The 26,253-nt window shown below is 52.8% G+C and overlaps 1 protein-coding gene and 1 long non-coding RNA gene across 2 annotated transcripts; one reads left to right on the forward strand and one right to left on the reverse strand.

Moving 5' to 3' along the window:
- Positions 1–5,967: 5,967 nt before the first annotated feature.
- LOC142919518 (uncharacterized) lies at positions 5,968–10,301 on the reverse strand. Its single transcript, XR_012938303.1, has 4 exons — positions 10,102–10,301; positions 9,711–9,954; positions 8,661–9,003; positions 5,968–6,820 (listed from the first exon to the last, which is right to left on the reverse strand). It is a non-coding gene; the product is annotated as an uncharacterized LOC142919518 (long non-coding RNA).
- A 9,333-nt stretch (positions 10,302–19,634) lies between these two features.
- LOC142919512 (uncharacterized) lies at positions 19,635–23,338 on the forward strand. Its single transcript, XM_076062454.1, has 2 exons — positions 19,635–19,699; positions 20,850–23,338. Exon 2 carries the CDS (start codon positions 20,860–20,862, stop codon positions 21,787–21,789), a length of 930 nt encoding a protein of 309 aa, XP_075918569.1. The 5' UTR covers positions 19,635–19,699; positions 20,850–20,859; the 3' UTR covers positions 21,790–23,338.
- Positions 23,339–26,253: the final 2,915 nt, after the last annotated feature.

Raw genomic sequence — 26,253 nt, forward strand, 5'->3', positions numbered from 1 at the left:
CAAAACCTTGATCTCCACCAGCTAGCTGGCTGCACATCCAGTCTCCTACAGTCCTTCAAAGCACGCTTTGGAGAATTTCGTGAGCACACTCGTCTTTTTAAGTTCATCACCCATCCAAACGAGTGTTCACTGAACACAGCCGACCTGAATTACATCCCTGGTGTCTCCGTCAGAGATTTTGAAGCAGAAGTGGCTGACCTGAAGGCCTCAGACATGTGGGTGAATAAGTTCAAGTCACTGAATGAAGATTTGGAAAGAATCACACGACAGAAAGCGGAGTTGGCGAGCAAGCACATGTGGACAGAAATGAAAAAACTCCAACCCGAAGACCAGCTGATTCTCAAAACTTGGAACGCGCTTCCTGTCACATACCACACACTGCAGCGTGTGAGTATTGCTGTATTGACCATGTTTGGATCTACGTATGCATGTGAGCAGTCATTCTCACATCTTAAAAACATCAAGTCCAACCTACGATCACGTTTAACGGATGAAAGCCTCAACGCTTGCATGAAGCTTAACCTCACCAAGTACCAACCCGACTACAAAGACATCAGCAAATCCATGCAGCACCAGAAGTCGCATTAATGGTGAGTGTTATAACAACATTATTTAAAAGAATAAATTCAGAGGCTTATTATACTGACATTTAGTTGAATTCACTTTTAAAATATATTATATGGCTCTCACTGAAATAAATTTCCAATTTTTTTGCTTTCATGGCTCTCTTAGTCAAAAAGGTTCCCGACCCCTGATTTAGAGAGAGTCTGGCTGTTGAACCGGACGCCATCGGTTGGCAACACGCTCTGACATTGCAGTTGCACCGAGTTCGCCAGACCGAGTGTCGTGCACTCACACGCAGAATGTCACCCCTGTCACCACCCCCCCTGGCTCCGCCTCTGGATCGTGGTATATGCAAATCTTGGCCATACGCACAAGACACCGGGGTCAGCCCTTACCACAGCCACCGCGTCTCCCCCGCCTGCAGGCCCAGACTTGATTGGCCAGTGGGACGTGCTGCTGGGTGGGCGGCGAATCTCAAGGCCCGTGCGGCGCACGGAAGGGTGGCGTGGCCAACTCCATTCCCGGTTGCCGCCTTTGTCTCCCCATGCCGAGTAGACCCAGGGGAGACCCAGGACCGGGACGAACAGAATCCCTCACTCGTGTTAGCCGTGGCTGGGAATGTAACTGGGGTAGCTGGGGTACATCGTGCAGTTGTCTCGCTACTGCACCCACCACTCCCCCCCATAATAGATACACACAAGTATCCCTTGTACAGCATTAACACACTTTAGGGGGAAGTGCCGTTGTCGAGTGGCGCCGATGAAGGCCGGCACATCACACGAGGGGGTGGGTGGCCAGCACCACGCCCGGCCGCCTTTATCTCCCGAGTGGTAATATACCCCTGCATACACACACACACAACAACAACCTCGTTGGACATGTTTGTTTTGTTGTAGTACTGATGGCCTTAATCTAAGTTTTTGTGGTCGTTGTTGTTGTTGTTTGACTTGCATCCCACTGTGAGTTTTTGCACACAGCGTTGGTGGTGCACGGTGCTTTTTTTTCAGGAATATTTTTGCTGTTTTTTTTTCTCCATGGATTTTCTGTTTTGCACAAAGTCACACACAAAGTAGTCACTTGAAGATGTTTTTCTTGTTCGTGTTTTATTTTTTTTGTTTGTTGTGGTTGCACTCCGATTCAAGAGCCGGATGGCTCACAGGGCTACACTCTTTGGTTCTATTCGGTAAAGTCACGTAGGTAAAAAATAAAACAACAAAAATCACGACGTTTCGGCCACAACACAAGCGACCTTCAGGTGTGGCCGAAACGTGATTTTTGTTTTATTTTTTACCTACGTGACTTTACCGAATAGAACCAAAGAGTAGTCAGGAAAGCTTTAAATCTAGAATTCACAAGGCTATACCAAAATAAACTGAAACTGAATAAAACTGAACTGATGACGACCGTTTGTGTTATGGTCGAAACGTCGTGAGAATTTTTATTGTTTCATATATATTTTATTGTTTCCCTTCAACGTGACTTTACCGAAAGAGCTAAGAATATGAACCGAACCTACTATTGAAGGCACCGCTTTGTCCGATGCCCAATTCGTGTTCGCCCCCTGGCGGACTGAATGTGAAACCACTGGCAGGCAGTCGGTGCGCCCTCTCACACTTAAGTGGAAATTCCACACTCGCGCGGCAGGGACGAGTGTTTCAAAAAGGACAAACGCCGTTGACCTCTCACCAAGTCGTTTTTTTTTGTATCGACGCCGATGATGGCTGCCCGCGACGATTGAACCGTCCACGTGACGATCGAGACGCAGTCCCCGTGTCAGTCGCTGATGGATCAATTCGGGTGCGCATCGGCTTGGTGGTGTTCTGATGCGGTTGTCGATGAAACAGGTGTCTTCCGAGGAACGCCAAAGCCAGGGAGGTTGCCGTGTTTTGGGGTTTTTGAACGAGTTTGTTTTTTTATTCTGGACGTCCGCGCTAATAATGATTGTGATGGTTTTTTTTTCCTGCATGCCGCTCGTCCGGCCCGCGTGAAGACTGGAAGAATTTCGATTTAAAGCTTTCGTGACTGCAAGGATTCATCCTCTTTGGTTCTTTCGGTAAAGTCACCACGTAGAATGAGAATAAAATAATAAATTAATTAAATAAAATAACACAATGTTCATTGAAGCTCTGTCGTCCCGACAGGTCTGTTCCTTTCACCTGAAGAGGGCCACTTGTGTTGTGGCCCGAAACGTCGTGAGAATTTTATCGTGTTATTTTATTAATTTATTACTTTATTCTCATTCTACGTGGTGACTTTACCGAAAGAACCAAAGAAGGTGAAGCCTGGAAGATTTTGTTGTTTGTCTGGGCGACCGTCCGCGTGGCGAGCACAGGGCTGTTTGTTTCGCCCGCCCTCCTGCAGCCTCTTGACAGGGCAATGTGGATGCCCTGAATGCGCGTGGAGTTATTCACGTCCCCGGGATCTAGTGTGCCTGCGCCGGTGGCCTTTATCCGCCCAAAAGAAATCGAGCTCATCTCCTTTGGTTCTTTCGGTAAAGTCACCGCCACGTAGAATGAGAATAAAATAATAAAATAACACAATAAAATTCTCACGACGTTTCGGCCACAACGCAAGCGGCCGTCTTCAGGTGAAAGGTACAGAACTGTCGGGACGACAGAGCTTCAATGGAGCTTTCACCTGAAGACGGCCGCTTGCGCTGTGGCCAAAACGTCGTGAGAATTTTATTATTTTATTATTCTATTCTCATTCTACGTGGTGACTTTACCGAAAGAACCAAAGAAGATGAATCCTTGCAGTCACGAAAGCTTCAAATCGAAAAATCGAGCTCAGTTAATTGCATCGTCGCACCGCAAATCGACGGCGTGCTGTAGTGTCTCCATCGTTACAATTCGCCGTGCGCCTGCGACCGTAATGATTTGCTATTATGGACCCGTATCTCATGGGTGGGTGAATTAATCGCATCCTTTCAAATACTCTCCCTTGGTTTAATTCTGTTATGGAATGTTGGCCGATGGTTGGTTGAGGATAGTGATGGAATGACAGCCAAGGAATGGAATGCGGCCAATAGGATGCCCATCGAGACGACGGGATGATATCAGCTGATGAGTATCACCTGCAGGTACTGGGTGGATTAATACTTTTCGGGATCTCGGGAGATAGTGAGAGCTTTTTGAGAACCTCATCCAGCAGTGGATTGACCATGGATTCTGATGATGGCACTGGACCACTCAGCAACTGTCGGTACAAAGGCACAATCAATGTTGAAGGCCTCTTTTTATCTGTGTTTCACAAAGCCAAGATAATATAACACATCTGTTCCATTTTTCGATTTAAAGCTTTCGTGACTGCAGGGATTCATATTCTTGGTTCTTTCGGTAAAGTCACCACCACTTAGAAGAGAAACAATAAAATAATAAAAATATAAAACAATACAATTCTCACGTTTCGACTGCAACACAAGAAGCAATCATCATCAGGTGTGAAAACCACAGCAATATTTTTTTTCAAATTTTCTTGTGTGAAAACCACAGCAATAATTTTTTTGAAATTTTCTTGCTGTGGTTTTCACACCTGATGATTGCTTCTTGTGTTGCAGTCGAAACGTCGTGAGAATTTTATTGTTTTATATTTTTATTATTTTATTGTTTCCCTTCTACGAGGTGACTTTACCGAAAAAACCAAGAATACTCATCTGTTCCAGTTATCGACGTCACTGATGATTTGAGATTAGAATGTATATGCTCTGAACCCTCAGCCCTGTTCACAAAAATGTAATGCTGCTTTGGTTAATTCATGAGAACCAGACAGGAGTTAATTAAGGGTAGACACTCGGATAGTAATACAAGAATGGTTATGACAAGAATGTTTATTAACTCAATTATAATTGCCCAAACGTCGTAGCATTGAAATGGTTGTGGTGGCTTTTGAATAGTGAAAAACTCCTTTTAAAAAAGTTTTATTTTAAAGTGCACTAAAAAGTAAAGAACTCGATTGGACAACGGGAAGTGGACGATATCTTGAGTACAAGATTTGACCACGACATCAAACAGAGGAATGAAGTTGAATAACTTTTTTGTCACAACTTCATTCAACTCACCGTCGAGAAGTACGTCAATGATGCGGCGCCTGCTCACACATCAACGCTTACTTGAATTAATTGGTTATTTTATGAATCAATCTTCAATATACAACTTTTGTTTGTGTGGAGTGAGGGTGCCCGTAACTCGTTCACATGGAGCAGGCGAGGCGATTCCACAGTTTAGGGACCGCGGCGTTTTTGACCTACACACAAATATATATGCATAATAAGGCGTCCATACAAAATGTTAATCACTTAAAGGGAGCCAATTAATTGGTTAATTGATGCCGATTTTGATACAGGCATGCATTGTCACCGGATCTGAGTACGTGTGCAAAATATGGAATTGATTGGACGACGGGAAGTGGATGAAATCTTTATCACAACATTTGACCACGACAGAGGAATCAAGTTAAGTAAAGCCATTTTGAACGCGAATGAGAAATCTCCCCCCACCCTCCCCCGATGACGCGCGAGCGTTGCTAGGGGCAACCCCCGGGCAGCTTTAGCGGCGCAAGGAAATACTTAAATAATGCGAAATAGCACTAAATTGTTAATTTAACAACTTTTAAAGTTTACGGATGGGAAAACAGAATGGCGCTGGCTCACCACGGGGCTTACGGTGTGGTACCCGGCTACTTTTTTAAAAGTAAACTCCACGATTCGCGAGCAAATGTTAATTGGTTATTTTATGAATCAATCTTCAATATACAACTTTTGTTTGTGTGGAGTGAGGGTGCCCGTAACTCGTTCACATGGAGCAGGCGAGGCGATTCCACAGTTTAGGGACCGCGGCGTTTTTGACCTACACACAAATATATATGCATAATAAGGCGTCCATACAAAATGTTAATCACTTAAAGGGAGCCAATTAATTGGTTAATTGATGCCGATTTTGATACAGGCATGCATTGTCACCGGATCTGAGTACGTGTGCAAAATATGGAATTGATTGGACGACGGGAAGTGGATGAAATCTTTATCACAACATTTGACCACGACAGAGGAATCAAGTTAAGTAAAACCATTTTGAACGCGAATGAGAAATCTCCCCCCACCCTCCCCCGATGACGCGCGAGCGTTGCTAGGGGCAACCCCCGGGCAGCTTTAGCGGCGCAAGGAAATACTTAAATAATGCGAAATAGCACTAAATTGTTAATTTAACAACTTTTAAAGTTTACGGATGGGAAAACAGAATGGCGCTGGCTCACCACGGGGCTTACGGTGTGGTACCCGGCTACTTTTTTAAAAGTAAACTCCACGATTCGCGAGCAAATGTGCGTCCACACAGAGACAGACAGACGGACACACAGAAAAAATGCCTTTTATAGGTAAGAAAAGAAAAACGATGACGAGACTCAATATGTGAAGAACACGGGATTTATTCGGTTCACAAGTCAACGGATATAACTTCAAAACACTTTTATCGGTCATCTTTTTCTCGAGACAGCGTTCCCGTGGGATTATTTCCAAGTCGATAGACGACACCTTTTTTTTACTCATCCTGGCAGACACACACACAGACACACGCCTCTGTCTGTGTGTGTGACTGTCTGTGAGTATGTCTGTGTGTTTCTATATGTGTGTGTCTGTGTGTGTCTATGTGTCTGTGTGTGTGCCTATGTGTCTCTGTGTGTGTCTGTGTCTCTGTGTGTGTCTATGTGTCTTGTGTGTGTCTGTGTCTATGTATCTCTGCGTGTGTCTGTCTTGGTGTGTTTGTCTATGTGTCTGTGTCTATGTGTCTCTGTGTGTCTATGTGTCTGTGAGTATGTCTGTGTGTCTGTTTGTGTATTTCTATGTGTGTGTCTGTGTGTCTACGTGCTCTGCATGTGCCTATGTGTCTTTGTGTGTCTGTGTCTCTGCCTGTGTCTATGTGTCTTGTGTGTGTCTGTGTCTATGTATCTCTGCGTGTGTCTGTCTTTGCGTGTGTTTGTCTGTGTCTCTGTGTGTGTCTATGTGTCTCTGTGTGTGTCTATGTGTCTGCGTGTGTCTATGTGTCTGTGTGTCTATGTGTATGTGTCTACAGTGACACGCGGTGGTGGTAGTGATGGCGGTAGTGGTGGCGGCCGTGTGGTGCGTGTCGAACTTCTTTCACGCTGTACGTATCGTAAACATCGCCACAGGGGAGATTAAGGTGGCTGCGGGTGCTGGCGATGATTACTGGGCGCCCCCCTGCCCGCCTACGCCGCTAAACGTCGCTCGCCAGTCTGTTCCAAGCTATGGGGTAGGGGGAGCGAGATAGAGAGGGGGGGGGGTGGTGGTGGTGGTAGACCTTTGTCTTGCGGCGTGTAAATATTGTTGCGTGCGTGCGGGGTTTGTCCATGTGGTGGCGGTAATGGTGAGTCGAGCAAAAGCGGTGAAAGTTTTTGGGGTCGCTCCGAGCTCACCCTGTCACCCATCGCTCTCGAGCTCCCTCCTAGGGGAGGATGACGAGGTTGACGAGGTTGACGAGGTTGATGATCCTCATCGTTTGTGGTTGTGAATGCAGAAATAAACATCAGAATCTGGTGGTTTCATTCTGACCTCCGATCCTGGTCAGCAATTGAACGTCGGGAAACCCTCGCGCCGAGGGGCCCCACTAGTGGGCGTGGCCGTGCCCCACCAGTGGGCGTGGCAGTGCCCCCACCAGTGGGCGTGGCCGTGCCCCCATCACGTGGCGTGTGTAGTGACGGCAGCTACGCTCGGAGTGGCTGGATAATAAAGCTTGAAACGCACAGCAAACCACGTGGCCTCGGTGACACGCGATGCGAAGAGGACAGGCAGCCTATACAAAGACAAAGGCACCCCCAGTAGCCTCAGCACACTTTTGTGGCAAGTTCTGTTGGGAGTAGCAATTAAGGGCAGCACTGTAGGGCACTCCGGGGTGGGGAGATAGGGGGGTGGACAGCACCACAGGCCATCAGCCAGCTGCAGAAACATTCCCCTCCTCCACTCATCTCACTCACCCAGTCACCCCTCCACTCACCCCTCCACTCACCCCACCACTCATCTCACTCACCCCTCCATTCATCTCACTCACCCAGTCACCCCATTCACCCCCCCACTCACCCCTCCACTCATCTCACTCACCCCTCCACTCACCCCTCCACTCATCTCACTCACCCCTCCACTCACTCCTCCACTCATCTCACTCACCCATCCACTCACCCCTCCACTCACCCCTCCACTCACCCCTCCGCTCACCCCTCCACTCATCTCACTCACCCAGTTACCCACTCACCCCTCCACTCACCCCTCCGCTCACCCCTCCGCTCACCCCTCCACTCATCTCACTCACCCCTCCACTCACCACTCCGCTCACCCCTCCGCTCACCCATCCACTCACCCCACTCACCCCTCCACTCATCTTACTCACCCAGTCACCCACTCACCCCTCCACTCACCCCTCCGCTCACCCTCCGCTCACCCCTCCGCTCACCCCTCCGCTCACCCCTCTACTCATCTCACTCACCCCTCCACTCACCCCTCCGCTCACCCCTCCGCTCACCCCTCCACTCATCTCACTCACCCCTCCACTCACCCCTCCACTGATCTCACTCACCCCTCCACTCACCCCTCCACTCACGCCTCCGCTCACCCCTCCGCTCACCCCTCCACTCATCTCACTCACCCCTCCACTCACCCCACTCACCCCTCCGCTCATCTCACTCACCCCTCCACTCACCCCACTCACCCCTCCACTCATCTCACTCACCCAGTCACCCACTCACCCCTCCACTTATCCCACTCACCCCTCCACTCACCCCACTCACCCCTCCACTCATCTCACTCACCCACTCACCCCTCCACTCACCCCACCACTCACCCCTCCACTCATCTCACTCACTCACCCCTCCACTCACCCCACTCACCCCTCCATTCATCTCACTCACCCAGTCACCCACTCACCCCTCCACTCACCCCACTCACCCCTCCACTCATCTCACTCACCCACTCACCCCTCCGCTCACCCCTCCGCTCACCCCTCCACTCATCTCACTCACCCCTCCGCTCACCCCTCCGCTCACCCCTCCACTCACCCCTCCGCTCACCCCACCACTCATCTCACTCCGCTCACCGCCCAGCCCCCCAGTAGCCCGAGCTGCTGCTGCTGGGGGGCGTTGTCCCCCAGCGCCGCGTTGGCCCTCAGCAGGAACCTCGTGCGGTGACGCCGCCTCTCCCCCCCCCCTCCCTCCCCTGCCAGCAGCGCCCTCCTGCACCACCACCTCGTCCGCCTCCTCCTCCTCCGCGTAGGCCGCTGCCAGCAGCAGCTCCGCAATGCCTCCCACCGTGTCGCCGTCCCTCAGGGCCCTCCCCGGGGGGGTCGCCCCCCCCCCCCACCGCCCCCCCCGCCGCGTGGATCCGCGCCGAGCGGCGCACCGGCGTCACGAGCCGCGGCCGCGAGGGGGGGGCTGCCGGCGCTGCGGTGGAAGGGGGGGCCGTGATGTTAGGGGGGGCAGCCAGGGTGGTGGTGGTGGTGCAGGAGATGTTGGCGGCTGGGGTGGTGGTGGTGCAGGAGATGTGGGCGACTGGGGTGGTGGTGCAGGAGATGTGGGCGGCTGGGGTGGTGGTGGTGCAGGAGGTGTGGGCGGCTGGGGTGGTGGTGGTGCAGGAGATGTGGGCGGCTGGGGTGGTGGTGCAGGAGGTGTGGGCGGCTGGGGTGGTGGTGGTGCAGGAGATGTGGGCGGCTGGGGTGGTGGTGGTGCAGGAGGTGTGGGCAGCTGGGGTGGTGGTGGTGCAGGAGATGTGGGCGGCTGGGGTGGTGGTGCAGGAGATGTGGGCGGCTAGGGTGGTGGTGCAGGAGATGTGGGCGGCTGGGGTGGTGGTGCAGGAGATGTGGGCGGCTGGGGTGGTGGTGGTGGTGCAGGTGTGGGCAGCTGGGGTGGTGGTGCAGGAGGTGTGGGCGGCTGGGGTGGTGGTGGTGCAGGAGGTGTGGGCGGCTGGGGTGGTGGTGGTGGTGGTGCAGGAGGTGTGGGCGGCTGCAGTCACGAAAGCTTTAAATAAAAAATGTTCGACTTTAAATTTAAAAAAAAATTCGACTAAATTAAATTAAAAACTTAAAACATTTTTCGACTTAAATAAATTAAAACAAATTAAAAAAAAATTTCGCCCTCAAAATCACTCGAACCTTGGGCAGCTGAGGCGCGCGAGTTCACTTCGTCCATCGTAGACATCGCCGGAGAAGTTGTTGTTGTGCTGTTGTTTAGTCGTCGTTGTATAGCTGTTGTATAGTCGTTGTTTATTTGTAGTTTAATGTTTAAAGTGGTAAAGTTAAATGGTTAAAGTCGCAGCCTAAGTGGAGGCCTTCGAGGCGGCCATCGACAAATTCTGAAATTTCGCGACCCTTGCCCCCTGAACTTGCCTCCGATTGGCTGCGGGAGAGGACATACACACACGAGTGTACACCATCACACCATCACACACAGTGCACACCACCACACTATCACACATACAGAGTGCACACCACCACACTATCACACACACAGAGTGTACATCACCACACCATCACACACACACACCTCACGCTTTCTCTCTGTTTAAACGTGAAAACTCTTAAACTCTTAAAACACCAACCCTTAAACACTAACCCTTAAAAGCCAACTCTTAAACACCAACCCTTAAACGCCAACCCTTAAACACCAACCCTTAAACACCAACCCTTAAACACCAACCTTTAAACACTACCCTTAAACACCAACCCTTAAACACCAACCCTTAAACACCAACCCTTAAACACCAACCCTTAAACACCAAGCCTTAAACACAAACCCTTAAACATCAACCCTTAAACGCAAACCCGTAAAAGCCAACCCATAAACGCCAACCCTTAAACACCAAACCTTAAGAAGCAACCTTTAAACACCAACCCTTAAACGCCAACCTTTAAACACCAACCCTTAAACGCCAACCTTTAAACACCAACCCTTAAACGCCAACCTTTAAACACCAACCCTTAAACGCCAACCTTTAAACGCCAACCCTTAAAGGCAAATGTTAGGGTCGCCGGCCCCCGGGATCTCCCCTGCCTGCGACCCTGTCCGCGAAGTACCGACGCTCCCAGACTCTCCACTAGTGTGGGAGCTGCCGCCGCCGCACTCCTCCCCTGGCGGGGAAAGGTCGTCGCGCCCCTGTTCCCCCCCCTGTGCCGTCCCCCCCCGAGTCCGGGTCTCCTGCCGGTGGGGCATCCCACTCGACCTCCCTGGGACCCGCTAGCGCTTCGCCGGCACCCAAACGCGACGCTCCCCGCCCGCGCAGTCCCACGCACCAATCACACGCGGGTAACAGGGGGTCAAAGGTCGGAGGGTAAGCGACGTCGTTCGTGCTCACTCCGACGCTTGGGGGGATTGGTTTAAACGGGTTTAAAGGGCTATGCGATGGGCATGCGTGCGAGACGGGTATCCGCTCGCAACGTGGGAGTCCGCAGCCGACGGTTCGTAGCGCACACAATCCACGCGGCGCCGCTCCACACACGCGGCGACCACCGAGAACAGCAAGCGAACCCACGCTTCCACTCTCTTTCCACACCCTCGCAAAAACCACCACACCAGTCTGTTATGTAACGACCACCGCGACAGCAAGCGCACCCACGCTTCCGCAATAACCACCACACCAGTCTGTTATGTAACGACCACCGCGACAGCAAGCGCACCCACGCTTCCGCAATAACCACCACACCAGTCTGTTATGTAACGACCACCGCGACAGCAAGCGCACCCACGCTTCCGCAAAAACCACACCAGTCCGTTATGTAACCGCCGACGATTTATTCCACCGCGTCGGCGAGCCCTTATTTAACCGAGTCAGTCGGGATCAGCGGGGCAGGACCGATCTATCTCTTGATAGTCGGCACTACACTCTACCTGTCCTTCTCCCCTTTACCCTCTCCGGTTTTGCTCTTAAGCTAAGTCCCAACTCCCTCTCTCTCTCTTACTCACGGTTCGTCGTCACTGCCGTCTGGTCCTCGCGGCGCGTCGATACGTCCCACGGACGTTCGCGCGGCTGGACTCGGGAGTTGACGGGCCTGGGGTTGACTCGAGTAGCCAGAGACCCTTTTTCCTTCGCCCTGACCCGCTTTATTCTTTCTACATCAAAGGGGCTACCTGGTGCCGACTCGCGGGCCAATCAGCTCGCTGGGATCACCCGCCAATCGGTAGGCCCATCTGTATCCCAGCATCCCCCGGGCCGTTGCTTTCAGCGACGTCCGCATCTAAATTTACCTGCTCAGCGACCCTCCAGCCAGAGGGCGACCCTGCTTTCCCGCCGCTCGTGGCTCTGCCCTCCTACCTGCCTGCTGACCCGTGTGTGTTGTGTGTGCTGTCTACCCGCGGTGGCTCGGCAGCCCCGTCGTGACCATGTAATTACAACCAAAGTCACGGCGCCGCGGTGGGTGTTAGCGTCGGGGGAGACCGTCCAATTCCCTGGCTGCAGGAAACCGTGAAGATTATCCCTTTACGAGGGCTTCTGGGTGAAAACCTGTCGGCCAGGGTGTCTCCCCACGCGCTCTAATGGTGGGGGCGAGTGCGTGCGTGTGTGTTCCGGTGGGGGGGGGGGTGGGGAGGTGGTGGGGTGGGGCAATGTCGGCCTCGCCGCTCGGAGCGGCGAGATCGCAGGTGGGCCACCCGCCGATCGGCTCCGTGGCGGCGGCATCACATAGCCCCCCGAGGTGCCAGTCCCCGTCCCGGGTTGACTGGAGCACCTCGCCTGGGCCGCGCCCACGAGGTAGCGCTGCGGGGTCCGGGGGATCCGCCCGGATCTTGTGGCTGGCCTCGGGGGAGGTGGCTCCGTCCTCGGGGTTTCCTGCAGCGGTCTCCTTCTCCACTCCAGTGGCTCCTCCGATCCCTCGGCACCTGGGGGCTGGGGGACAAACTCCGCGGCAGCGGGGTTTAAGGGGCGGCGTCCCCGCCGTCCTCTGGCGGGGCCGGGACGCCTCGGGGCTGGGGGCACGGCGGGGCCCATGTAGTGCGCGAGGCCCCCGAGCACGGGTGGCGCAGGGGCACCGGGATTTCGCGGTACTCGGGCAGCGAGGTTCTCCCCCGCCGGGGCTGCCCTCCATGGTTTTAAGCGGCGGACGTTAACCACCGTTTCTCGGCCCCTCTCTCCACCCTGGATTAGTACCATCCAGGGAGAGATCTGCCGTACCACGGTCCAGGGTCCCCGCCAGTAGGTGGTCAGCTTCCCCACCTGTCCGGCCCCGACGCGAGGGGTGTGTAGCCACACCTTGGTACCTGTCAAGAAAAGGGGGGGCTCCACGCGGGGTCGGGTGCTCTGTTCCTGTCGCCGATGCGCGGCCTCCCCTTGCGGGTAGGCCCGGTCCCGGACCCCTCGTAGGGTCTCCATCAGATGTTCCACGGGGCGACTCCCTTCCTCCGTTTGGGGTGGAGGAATGCCGAACAGCAAGTCTGCGGGTAGACGAGACTCACGACCAAACATCATTAGGAACGGGGTTTGGCCCGTCGATGTGTGCACCGTGGTGGCGTAGGCGAACAGGGCGTAGGGGAGGTGTTCGTCCCAATCCCGTTGGTTTGCGGCCGCCATACGCTTGAGCTTTCCGGCCAGAGTCTGATTCATACGTTCAACCATACCGTTCGCCTGGGGGTGGTACGCCGTGGTTCGGTCTTTCTGGATCCCGAACTCCCGGCACAGCGCCTGAAACAACTCGGCCTCGAACTCGCTACCCTGGTCGGTAAGGACTCGCTCCGGGATCCCGTGCTTAAGTACATAGTGCTCCACGAACGCCCGGGCTACTACCAGGGCCGTTTTATCGGGGATGGCCACCGCCACGGGGTAGCGGGTGAAGTATTCCACCGCTACGAGGATATAGCGGTTGCCCCGGTGGGATCGTGGGAATGGCCCCTGGAGATCGATGCCGACCAGCTGGTTAGTCCGACTGACGCGGAACGGCCTTAGGGGTACTTGGTATCGTGCCGGTTTCGGCCCGCACTGCTGACAAGCGCGGCAGCCCTGTACCCAGGCGGCCACATCTTGCGTCAATTTGGGCCAGAGATACTGGCGACGTAGAGTCTCCCGAGTGCGCCGTTCCCCGTCATGGCCCCCGAGCGGGTGGTCGTGTACCAGCCGTAGCAGCTGGGGTCGCACCTGGGCGGGAACACAGATGCACCCCGGCTGGCCGGCCTCGGTTAACTCCCGTACCACCCCGTTCTGCACACACAACCGGGCATACAAACCGCTCCAGGGCCCTGGTAGGGTGCTTTTCCCCTCCCGCAGGGCCGCTTCCACCGCCGCCAGATCCGGATCCCGCTGCTGGGTCTGCCTCAGCTGCTCGTCGCTCAGGCCCGGGAAGGCGCAGCCGACGTCCTCCTGGATCCGTCCGATCGGGGCGGGGTGGTCCACGGGGTCCCGAGTCGTGGGCCCTGCGCTCGCCGGGCGGCCGACTGGGTCCGCGCCTCCACCTGTGGGGGTCTCTGTGGCGCATACCGCACTCTCTCTCGCCGGGGGGGGGTTAGGTTCAGCGGGTTCCCGGGGGTCCGTTGCCTGTCGGCAACGTCCCCCCGTGAAGCACGGGCAGGCCTCCTCCGCCCTCGTCTCGGCACACACCGCGGGTCGCCGTGATAATGCGTCCGCGTTTGCATGCGTCCGCCCCGCCCGGTATTCGATCTGCAGGTTGTACTCCTGCAGCTGCGCCAGCCATCGGGCCATCTGCCCCCGCGGTTCCTTGAAGGTGAGGAGGAACTGCAGAGCATAATGGTCCGTGCGCACTCGACATTTCCTGCCGTATAAATACGGCCGAAACTGTTTACACGCGAAGATCACAGCGTACAATTCCTGACGGGTCACACAGTAGTTCAGCTCGGCCCCGCTCAGGGTCCGGCTGGCGTACGCAATCACCCGTTCCACCCCTTCCTGCACCTGCGACAACACCGCACCCAGCCCGCTGCTGCAGGCGTCGGTGTCCAAAATAAAGTCGGTGGTAAAATCGGGGAAAGCCAGTGTGGGGGTGTGTGTGAGGTGGTCTTTGAGGGTGGTGAAGGCCGTCTGGCAGGCCTCCGTCCACTGATAGGGGTTCTTGGGGGAAGTGAGTTGGGTGAGGGGGCGTGCAATCTCGCTGAATCCCTTTACAAATCGACGGTAATAGGTGGCGAGCCCCAAGAATGACCTTATCTCCGACAGGTTTCTTGGCTGTGGCCAATCCACTACGGCGCGTACCTTGTCCGGATCGGTGCGCACCCCCGCCTCGCTGACGCGATGTCCGAGGTACCCCACCTCGCGCTGTGCGATGTAACACTTACGCGGCTTGAGCTTGAGATGAGCCGCTCGCAGTCGCTGGAACACCTCCCGTAACCTGGACCAGTGCTCAGACAGAGATCTACTGAACACGATCACATCATCCAGGTAAATCAGGCATTGCTCCCACTGCAAGCCCCGCATCACCAACTCCATCAGCCGCTGGAACGTCGCGGGCGCGTTGGTGAGCCCGAACGGGAGTACTCGAAACTCGAATAGCCCCATCGGGGTGGTGAATGCGGTTTTTGGCCGATCCTCCTCCGTCATCTCCACCTGCCAGTACCCGGACGCGAGATCGAGGGTGGAAAAATACCGCGCTCCGGCGAGGCTGTCAAAGGTGTCGTCGATGCGCGGTATGGGGAAGGCGTCGCCGAGGGTGACTGCGTTTAGTTTGCGGTAATCGACGCAAAACCGGGTTGACCCGTCCTTTTTTGTTACTAGCACCACCGGGGCAGACCAGGGGCTCGCCGAGGGCTGAATTATGTTATCGCGGAGCATGTCCCTGACCGCCTCTTTGATCTGGGCGCGTTCGGGTGCGCCCACGCGGTACGCGGGGAGTTTTATGGGTCGGGCGGCCCCGGTGTCGATTTGGTGCTTAACGAGATCTGTGCGACCCACGTCTGAATCGTGTTCGCTGAACACGTCGGCGTACTCCCGCAGTAACCCGCGTAGCTGATCGGCCTCTCCCTTGGGTAAATCTGCCCAAGGTACGTGTACCGCGTCAAGAAGGGGGACGACCTCGGCGTGGGGAGTCGGGCCGACTCGCCAGGCCAGGTCTTGTTGGTCCTCGGGGCGACCGGGGTCCTCCGCCCAGAGTGCGAATACCGAGTCGCTGGAGTGGCGCGCGTGTAGGGGGTGCACGGTGGCTACTGTGGTGCGCCGTCGTAGTATTGCTGGGGTGCCGTGGGGGTTAAACACACGCATGAACAATCGGCCCCCATCGGCGTTTACCAACGTGGCTGACCCCACAACCCCGTATCGTTTTGCCAACTCCGGGTGAGGAGTTAGCATTACCTCCCCCGATGGTCGGTGCGCGGGGTCGGTGGAGGGTGTCGCCACAGGTACCAGCATCTCGGCGAGCGGCCCGATGGTGACGGCCGTCGTCAGGGTAGCGGCCACAGGTGTGAAGCGGGGGCGATTCGGCTCCCGTCCCAGGAATGGAATCCGTTCCCCGCTGCCTTCCACAGTGGCGCACCGCTGCCGGGGCTGCACGTTGAGCCCCAGCTTTTCCAGGAGGTCGGTACCTGCGATACACTCGTGGCACAGCACACTCGAGACGTAGAACTCCTGAGTGCACACCTGGTTTCCGAGACGGACCTCGAGGGAGATCCTTCCCAGCAACCCCATCCCGGCTCCGCTCGCTGTGTGCAGCGCGCAATCCGGGGCCGGCAGGCGGCTCACGTCAACCCCGAGCACGCTGCAGTGCGCGGCGCTCACGAGTGAGGCCACGGCCCCCGTGTCCAGTAGGATCCGGGTGCGCTGCCCGTTCACCTGTCCTTCCACCAGTGACGTGGCCCCCGTGATTCCTGCCACCAGCTCCCGTAGCCAGTCGCCCGTCCTCACCGCGTCCTTGGGTGTTGTGGCCGTGACCTGTGTGGGTGTCACTTGCTTACCATTATTATTATCGTCGTTTTGTTTCGGGACCTCGGTGATTGCACCCCTAGGTGGTCCACTCTCTAGGGGGCGTTGGCGTTTAACCCTTCGGTATATCTAGCGCGGGCGATCTGTGGGCAGTCTCTCATGAGATGCCCCTGACGGCCGCACATATAACACGCCCGGGGGGGGGTGGCGGCTCCATAGTGGGCACCCTGCCCGCTCCCTCTCCCCCCCGTGCGCCGCTGCCCAGACTCTGCTTCTAGTCGGGCTACCCTCCCAGCTAGCCCTCCCAACTCGGTCTGAATCGTCTCTACCGTAGTCTGCAGCGTAGTCACATGTGCCCGTACTTGGGTTACGTTGTTGTCCACTTGGGTTACTTTGTTGTCGATCCCCCCGATGCCCGCCTGTATCCCCGCTATCCATCCCGGGGTGGTCTCGCGGGATACCGGAGGCCCCCTTTCCCGACCCCCTACCATCCTGGCGAGCTCCTGTTCCTCCTCTTCCTCCTCGGTGGACAGACTTGCGATGGTGCGCTCCCGTCCCAGTCCTCGGAGCTGTGCGCGTTCGCTAGAAATTCTTTCACATTTGCGCGCGCGCTCGACAAGGGCATCAAAGGAGAGGCGCGTACAGTTCACGTCTGGCTGCCACCACGCCGTGCGCGTTAAGTATCGCTGGATTTTCTCTGCGGCCAGCTCCTCAATCGCTTCCGTGGTGTACCTCGGGCGTGCGATCTTTGTTAGCTCACGCACATCCTCGGCATAATCGCGCAGGTCCTCGCCGGGTTGGCGACGGCGTGCCTCTAAGGCTGCTTTTGCCTCCTCCTCATCGCGCGTACCGAAGCGCAGATCAAGTCGGCGCATCAGCTCCTCTAGCTGTGTCTGCGCGCTTGCGGGTAGGGCTTCCACAAAATCGGCTGCCCGCCCATCCAGATTCATATTAAGTTGACGTAGCGTCTGCGCTTCCGTCCACCCATTAATTTCCTTAGCCCCTAGGACGTTGCGGGCAAATGCTCTCCACGAAGGTGTACCCCGGCCAGTGAATATATGCCTTATTTTCGCGTGGGGTAACGCGGGGGTTCGTACCGCTTCTGACACCATAATGTTAGGGTCGCCGGCCCCCGGGACCTCCCCTGCCTGCGACCCTGTCCGCGAAGTCCCGACGCTCCCAGACTCTCCACTAGTGTGGGAGCTGCCGCCGCCGCACTCCTCCCCGGGCGGGGAAAGGTCGTCGCGCTCCTGTTCCCCCCCCTGTGCCGTCCCCCCCCGAGTCCGGGTCTCCTACCGGTGGGGCATCACCCTCGACCTCCCTGGGACCCGCTAGCGCTTCGCCGGCACCCAAACGCGACGCTCCCCGCCCGCGCAGTCCCACGCACCAATCACACGCGGGTAACCGGGGGGTTAAAGGTAGGAGGGTAAGCGACGTCGTTCGTGCTCACTCCGACGATTGGGGGGATTGGATTAAACGGGTTTAAAGGGCTATGCGATGGGCATGCGTGCGAGATGGGTATCCGCTCGCAACGTGGGAGTCCGCAGCCGACGGTTGGTAGCGCACACACTCCACGCGGCGCCGCTCCACACACGCGGCGACCGCCGCAAACAGCAAGCTCACCCACGCTTCCACTCTCTTTCCACACCCGCGCAAAAACCACACCAGTCTGTTATGTAACGACCACCGCGACAGTAAGCGCACCCACGCTTCCGCAAAAACCACACCAGTCCGTTATGTAACCGCCGACGATTTATTCCACCGCGCCGGCGAGCCCTTATTTAACCGAGTCAGTCGGGATCAGCGGGGCAGGACCAATCTATCTCTCGATAGTCGGCACTACACTCTACCTGTCCTCCCCTTTACCCTCTCCTGTTTTGCTCTTAAGCTAAGTCCCAACTCCCTCTCTCTCTCTTACTCACGGTTCGTCGTCACTGCCGTCTGGTCCTCGCGGCGCGTCGATACGTCCCACGGACGTTCGCGCGGCTGGACTTGGGAGTTGACGGACCTGGGGTCGACTCGAGTAGCCAGAGGCCCTTTTTCCTTCGCCCTGACCCGCTTTATTCTTTCTACATCAAAGGGGCTACCTGGTGCCGACTCGCGGGCCAATCAGCTCGCTGGGATCACCCGCCAATCGGTAGGCCCATCTGTATCCCAGCATCCCCCGGGCCGTTGCTTTCAGCGACGTCCGCATCTAAATTTACCTGCTCAGCGACCCTCCAGCCAGAGGGCGACCCTGCTTTCCCGCCGCTCGTGGCTCTGCCCTCCTACCTGCCTGCTGACCCGTGTGTGTTGTGTGTGCTGTCTACCTGCGGTGGCTCGGCAGCCCCGTCGTGACCATGTAATTACAACCAAAGTCACGGCGCCGCGGTGGGTGTTAGCGTCGGGGGAGACCGTCCAATTCCCTGGCTGCAGGAAACCGTGAAGATTATCCCTTACGAGGGCTTCTGGGGAGTGCGTGCGTGTGTGTTCCGGTGGGGGGGGGGGGGGTGGGGAGGTGGTGGGGTGGAGCAATGTCGGCCTCGCCGCTCGGGGCGGCGAGATCGCAGGTGGGCCACCCGCCGATCGGCTCCGTGGCGGCGGCATCACAACCTCGCTAGTGACGTAATGTCACCAAGGTATTCATCCGTCCAACGTGCTCTTGAGCGTGACGTCACCTCCGCTTGGGTCGCTGCCGATGTCGTTCCAGTGGCAATCCTTATTTGGGCAAAACTACGCCCAGTGACTGGTGGCTCATTAACATAGTGTATCCGTTAAAGCCGTCGCGAGTTTATTGCGACGGGTTCAGCGCCCATGCCCCCATCCCTCGACATATGGGCCTGCCTCATTAACATAATTTATTCAGTTGGAGAGCCGCTCGTGGGGGAAGTGACGTCATACTACTTCCTGCTTCCGCCTGCGCTCTTGCACTGAAATCCGAGGTGAGAAATTCTCATCGTTGTGGTGGTGGTCGTTGTTGTGGTGGTGGTTGTTGTTGTTTACCAAGGTAGAGCCTCTCTCTCGTAGGGATGTCAGTTGAGTAGCAGCGAGCATGGGAATCGATGTCCAGGTTGGAACTTTACAACGCGGGGCCTAGCCAAGCGGGGCCTTGCCTCCTGCCCTCGCCTGATTGCATTCACTTTAATGATCTCTCTTAAGTTTAATTTGTCTTCACCCTGTTCGCCACTTTGTAACTTTGTTTTATTGTAAATATTCACGCAGTTTTTATTTTCGTTCTTTTGTTAGCAGGCCAAGTCCGCTTGAGCTGCTATACCGCTCTTGTTATCAGAAGCGACCTGCCCACAACAACACAAGGTGAGGCTTTGTCAACGTGTGTGAATGTTTTGACTTAAAACTTTGGTGACTGCAGGAATTAATATTCTTGGTTCTTTCGGTAAAGTCACGTAGATAGAAAATTAAATAAAAATAACAATAAAATGAACAAATAATTGTAAGTAAAGCAAAAAACTCACGTCGTTTTGATCGCAACACAAGTGCTCTTTATTTAATGTAATTGCATTATCTGTTATTGTTATTTTCTATCTACGTAACTTTACCGAAATCAACAAGAATACGTGTCTCAATGTCTTATCGGTCAAAGACACTAAACGGAGTGACGCGCAAACTCCAAATATACAGCAGGCGTCAGGGTCGGGATCGAACCCACGACTTCCTGTATACCAAGTGAGGTAGTTAACATCTCACCACGGAGAGAGGCACGCAAACTCCAGTTAGCCTCGGATATGTTCGTTGATCCTCAATTAATTACTTGGTGGAGTGAGGAAGCATTCATGCCAAGCAGATGAAGGTGGCCAGGCATGATTCTAGACACGCCACCGCCTGTTTACCCAGTGACAGTGTACAGTTTGTGTTTGCAGTAAAGTCTATTAACTCTGTTGAACACGGAGGTTATATCATAACAGTAGTTTACTTTTGTTTTCCTCTGGAACTCTTTATAAGAATGGAAACAGGAGGTGAACACAGCACACACATTCAGCTGAAGTCGGAACTGTTCATCCCAGCATTTAAGGACATCTGAGCCTGGATTCACACCTCTAAGTTGCGATTGAACGTTAATTTATGCATTTCTGCATAACACAAATAGTATTGTTTTCAACACCCTTTGCTATGTCAGCTGAATTTGGCTCTCATAAATATTCCTTTTGTAGCCAGACAGCCGAAATTGTGTGCTTGGAGTTTTGGATGAACATTCATTTTGAAAATACGAGGGCTTCCAGGCATGTTTATGACCATTTACCCTCTCATTGTGTGCCACAACAGCCCGTGTGATGAATTTGGGAAACGTTTTTACTACATCATGAATATATGAATAAGTATAGACGTGTAAGTCACGTGTTACTGTGTATATATGCATTCCTCTGTGTCTCGATACTGACGTGTCGATGGTGTGGATATTATTTTTTTCTGTCTGCAGCTGACGCTTCCTCTGATGCTTCCTCCGCAGAATTGGTCTGATGGCGCAAATGCACTCAGCGCAGCTTGGTATGACAAGGCAACAATGCGACTGGTGTGCATACAGCACGGATCGTACTGAAGATTTAACACGGCACGAGAGAACTCACACAGGAGAGAAACCCTTCAAGTGCACTGTGTGTGGGAAGGGGTTTGCACAGTCATCTACTCTTGTAATACACCAGAGAACACACACGGGAGAGAAACCCTTCAAGTGCAGTGTGTGTGGAAAGGCGTTTGCATGTTCATCTAATGTTGTAGAACACCAGAGAACACACACGGGAGAGAAACCCTTCAAGTGCAGTGTTTGTGGGAAAGCATTTGCATGTTCATCTAATCTTGTAGAACACCAGAGAACACACACAGGAGAGAAACCCTTCAAGTGCAGTGTTTGTGGGAAAGCATTTTCACGGTCACCTGCTCTTGTAATACACCAGAGAACACACACGGGAGAGAAACCCTTCAGGTGCACTCTGTGCAGGAAGGCGTTTGCGCAGTCACAACATCTTCAAGTACACCAGAAAACACAAAAACATCAGAAGATCCACAAGGAGTGGAGTCTGAAATCAGCTTGTGAAAGTCAAAGTGCCACCATGAGCCCATCCCTCATGAAACACGAACCGGAAGAAAATAACAGCTTGGACACTTTTAAAGGTATCGAGGTGAAATATGAAGAGGTGATGGTGAAGAGGGAAGAAGTGATGGTGAAGAGTGAAGAAGTGATGGTGAAGAGGGAAGAAGTGAAGGTGAAATGTGAAGATGAATTTTCAACTCCAAAATGGGACCTTCACATTGATGGGTGCAACGTGAAGCAGGAAGAGAATTCTGACTGTGAGGCAGAGCGAGGCAACTCCCAGCAGTTTGTGGAAGTGGAGGTGTTGGTGGACTTCCTAGACAATACAAAGTCAAGTGGAGACCTGGTAGATTTGTAAGCCAGAGATGATGTCGCTGCAATAGATGCACCTTTGTAATAGGCCATTAATGACATGAATGTGAAGTTGAACACTCAGTTGCTAGGTTCAACCTGCAGAGTAAGAGCAGCCAGTCTTTGTGGACCTGTAGGTTGGGTCAATCTCTCACCAGGAGCGAGAGCCAATAAGCTCCCAAGCATTCACTATGTTATAATAATTGCTTTTACACGGTGCTTGCTTAATCGCCTCGGCAACTCGGAGTTTCGTGTCGTACCTCGTCTGAGACGCTCGAAGAGCATCCCTAAGTAGCAGCTGCCCCTGTGTGGCACAAGGTGGTGGCCCTGCACCGGCCTGCATGTGGACAAGAGCCTGTCAGTAGGGGGCGATGATTGATGCGTCATCTCGGTTGTGTAGTTTGTAGGCAATCTTGATTCGAAGCTTTTGTGACTGCAGGAATCCACACTCTCTAGTTATTTCGGTAAAGTCACCACGTGGGTAGAAACATAACAGACCACGGCGTTTAGATCACAACACAAGCAATCGTCATCAGGTGGGACAACCACAGCAAGAAGAAGACGCTGAAGTAGGCGCCTACTTCAGCAGTTTTGTCTTCTTGCTGCTGTGCTTGTCCCACCTGATGACGATTGCTTGTGTTGCGATCTAAACTCCGTGACCTATTATTTGTAGCTAATGTTGAGAATTTGCTACATTTTGACCCAGACGCCAGCATACAATGGCCTACTCGTTTTGATTGACACTACAATAGTTTGTTGTACATACACTGTTAAGCAGGCGGTGCATATTTTTAAAATAGCTGCTTGTTAATACGATGTAACCTGATGCAGTATATTTTACTGAAGTAATTAAAAAAAATATTTTTTTATTTAAAGCTTTGGTGACTGCAGTAATTCATATTCTTAGTTTTTTCGGTAAAGCCACGTTGAAGAGAAACAACAAAATAATATATATATAATTTTTATTGTTTTATATATATTTTATTTTTTTGTTGTTTCTCTTCAACGTGACTTTACCGAAAAAACTAAGAATATAATTAAATTTTGTTCATATGCCTGTCAATAATTACGAATGAATACTTGTCTGTGCGTATTTTAAATGTTATTCTTTTATAAGGTGATGTTGATATCGAAAACTGACACATAACTGGCATGCCATAAATAGGAAATTAACTCTGCTTATTTGAATCAATTTATTCATATATGTTGATAAACTGTTTCAAGCAGATTGTCTCTAACGGCGACTACAGGGACCACGTGATTGTTTAAAAATGTCTTTGATTATAACTATAATTGCCTACAATTCGTCATGTGTAGCTTATTTAGACTATAATTTATTCACTACCCAAAATGTATTTACTTGAAAACATAGAGCTGATATTTGTAAGCAATGTCTTTTTTATTTCTACGTTTGGAAAAAAGATATTTGCACAAATTGAACTTGTTCAGATACAAGGTGAATTCACAAGGCTTTGTAAAAAAATCCAATATTTCAGAATTTTGCCTTAACGGAGAATATTTTTTTAAATGTTGGTAAAAATAAAGATTCAGAAATATATATTGTGCCGTGTCTACAATTTTACTGTAAAGTGGAATTGGTGAAAAAAAAATTGATGGTTCAATGAGCCACTCTGTCTACGGGAAAGCTACCCATACGGATGCTTAGCTGAAACCGGATTCCCACCACCATCCATCCCAGAAGAATTCCCTCATCAAGACTCTGCACCATAGAGCCCAATGCATATCCGACCAGGAACACATAGCCAGTGAACTCAAGCACGTACACCAAGCTCTTAAGGCTAATGGTTACTCCGACTACAATCCGCAAAGCTATCACTCCAACCATGAAGAAGGACCCTCTTGAGGAGCCTTTCAAAACCATCACTTTGCCCTACATTGCGGGGATCGCAAAAAAGATCTCCAAAATCTTGAATGAACACAAGATCCAGGTCCGATTCAACACATTACATAAAATCCGTGATCTGGTTCCATCTGTAAAAGATGTGATTCCGGACATACAGTACCCTGGTGTCTACAAACTAAGTTGCCTCTGTGGTAGTAGTTACATTGGAGAAACCAAACGACATGTCTCGGACCTCATTCGTGAACACAAAGCAGACCTGAAACACGGTAGGACCAACACCTCGGCCGTGGCAGATCACTGTTATAATTCAGTAGGCTCACATGACATTGACTTCTCCAAGACGGAGGTTCTTTGCAATCCATCGGGCTACCATGAGAGATTCGTTCATGAGGCTATCCACATATACAAACAGAAACAATTTCAACCGAGAAGATGGATTCTGGCTTAGCAATCATTGGAAAGATGTGATAAACCATTTCAGGTCTTAATTGATTGTTCACGCTTACAGTGGCTTTCAGACAGCATACATTAATTTTTCGTCTCCCCCCTCCTCTTTTCCGAACATAGATGGACTCGTCCTTCTAAATAAACTGCCAAATCGCTCTCCGTGGTGCTAACGTTTTATAAATAAGTAAATACGAACCGCCACTTCTTTCAAATGTTTTTTGCCGTTGGTTTTCACACCTGATGATGACTGCTTGTGTTACAGTCGATACGTCGTGAGACTTTATTGTTTTATATATTTTTTGTTATTTTATTGTTTCCCTTCGACGTGACTTTACCGAAAGAACCAAGAATATAATTCATTGTTTGTTATGTTTGTGTTACATATTAAACAGAAAATGCTTATGTTTGCGGGACCTCTTTGGCCCAGAATTAAAATGGTGACAGAGAAAGCGACGTGGCGTGAACACCTACACACACTCAGTGTACACACACACACAGAGTGTACACACACAGAGAAAGGGACGTGGCGTGAACACCTACACACACTCAGTGTACACACACACAGAGTGTACACACACAGAGAAAGGGACGTGGCGTGAACACCTACACACACTCAGTGTACACACACACAGAGTGTACACACAGAGAAAGGGACGTGGCGTGAACACCTTCTGCCTATAAACAAACAGCAGCAGCAGCAGTGGCTGTGAAGGTGTTGATCTGACTGGTGTCAGAACATCACAACAACCACCACCAGGGTGATGGGGGTGGTGGAGGGTAATGGGGGGCGTGGTGGGGGGGTATAGGGTGATGGGGGGTGGTGAAGGGTGGTGGGGGTGGTGGGGGTAGTGGTGGAGGGTGGTGGGGGGGAGGTGGGGGGGGTGGTGGTGAAGGGTGGTGGGGGTGGTGGGGGCAGTGGTGGGGGGTGGTGGGGGGTGGTGAAGGGTGGTGGGGTGGGTGGAGGACTCCCCGGGACTGCCAAGTGGTGGCCTGTGTCTGTATGTGTACACACACACAGTGTATACACACAGTGTACACACACACAGTGTACACACACAGTGTACACACACACATTGTGTACACACACACAGTGTACACACATACGCACACAGTGTACACACACGCACACAGTGTACACACACACACAGTGTACACACACAGTGTACACACACACAGTGTACACACACACATAGTGTACACACACACACAGTGTACACACACACAGTGTACACACACACAGTGTATACACAATAATGTCCACGTTGTTGTTGTAGCTGAGCCCACGCACCCAAGGGAGGGAGCAATGGGAAATGAATCTAAATCAACTTAAACTCCAATTCCGCTCTGTGACGTCACCTCTCAGCATTACTTCAACGGCATGTAACGCCAGGGGGAGGTGTACCTCGCTAGTGACGTCATGTCACCAAGGTATTCACTCCTCCCCCGCGCTCTTGAACATGACGTCACCTCCGGTTGGGTCACTGCCGATATCGTTCCAGTGCCAATCCTTATTTGGGCAAAGCTACGCCCAGTGACTGGCGGCTCATTAACATAATGTTTTCGTTAAAGCCGTCGCGAGTTTATTGCGACGGGTTCAGCACTCACGACATATGGGCGCAACATTAACATAATTTATTCACTCGATAATTTAGCTAGGGAGCCGCTCATTGTGGGAGGAGCGTGTCTCGTACCCCGAATGTGACGTCACGTCACCTGCTGCCGCGTGACGTCACGAGGTAAAAGGAAGCTATCGCTTCCTGCACTGAAATCCGAGGTGAGAAATTCTCATTGCGATTGTGGTTGTTGTGGTGGTGGTGGTTGTAGTGGTTGTTGTTGTTTACCAAGGTAGAGCCTCGCTCTCTCTCGTAGGGATGTCAGTTGAGTAGCAGCGAGCATGGGAATGGATGTCCAGGTTGGAACTTTACAGCGCGGGGCCTAGCCACGCGGGGCCTTGCCTCCTGCCCTCGCCTGATTGCGTTCACTTTAATTATCTCGCTTAAGTTTAATTTGCCTTCACCCGGCTCGCCACTTTGTGACTTTGTTTTATTGTAAATATTCACGCAGTTTTTATTTTTTTCACCAGGCCAAGCCCGCTTGAGCTGCTATACCGCTCTTGTTATCAGAAGCGACCTACCCACAACAACACAAGGTGAAGCTTTG

The sequence above is a fragment of the Petromyzon marinus genome, unplaced genomic scaffold, assembly GCF_048934315.1.
Source record: "Petromyzon marinus isolate PM22_M1 ecotype Great Lakes invasive population unplaced genomic scaffold, UKy_Petmar_22M1.pri1.0 PM_G_Scaffold_60, whole genome shotgun sequence".
In the NCBI taxonomy this organism is placed as follows: Eukaryota; Metazoa; Chordata; class Hyperoartia; order Petromyzontiformes; family Petromyzontidae; genus Petromyzon; species Petromyzon marinus.

What these genes read in the sequence shown, in the direction of transcription:
- LOC142919512 (XM_076062454.1), top strand. Translation starts at nt 20,860, where the DNA reads ATGGCGCAAATGCACTCAGCGCAGCTTGGTATGACAAGGCAACAATGC.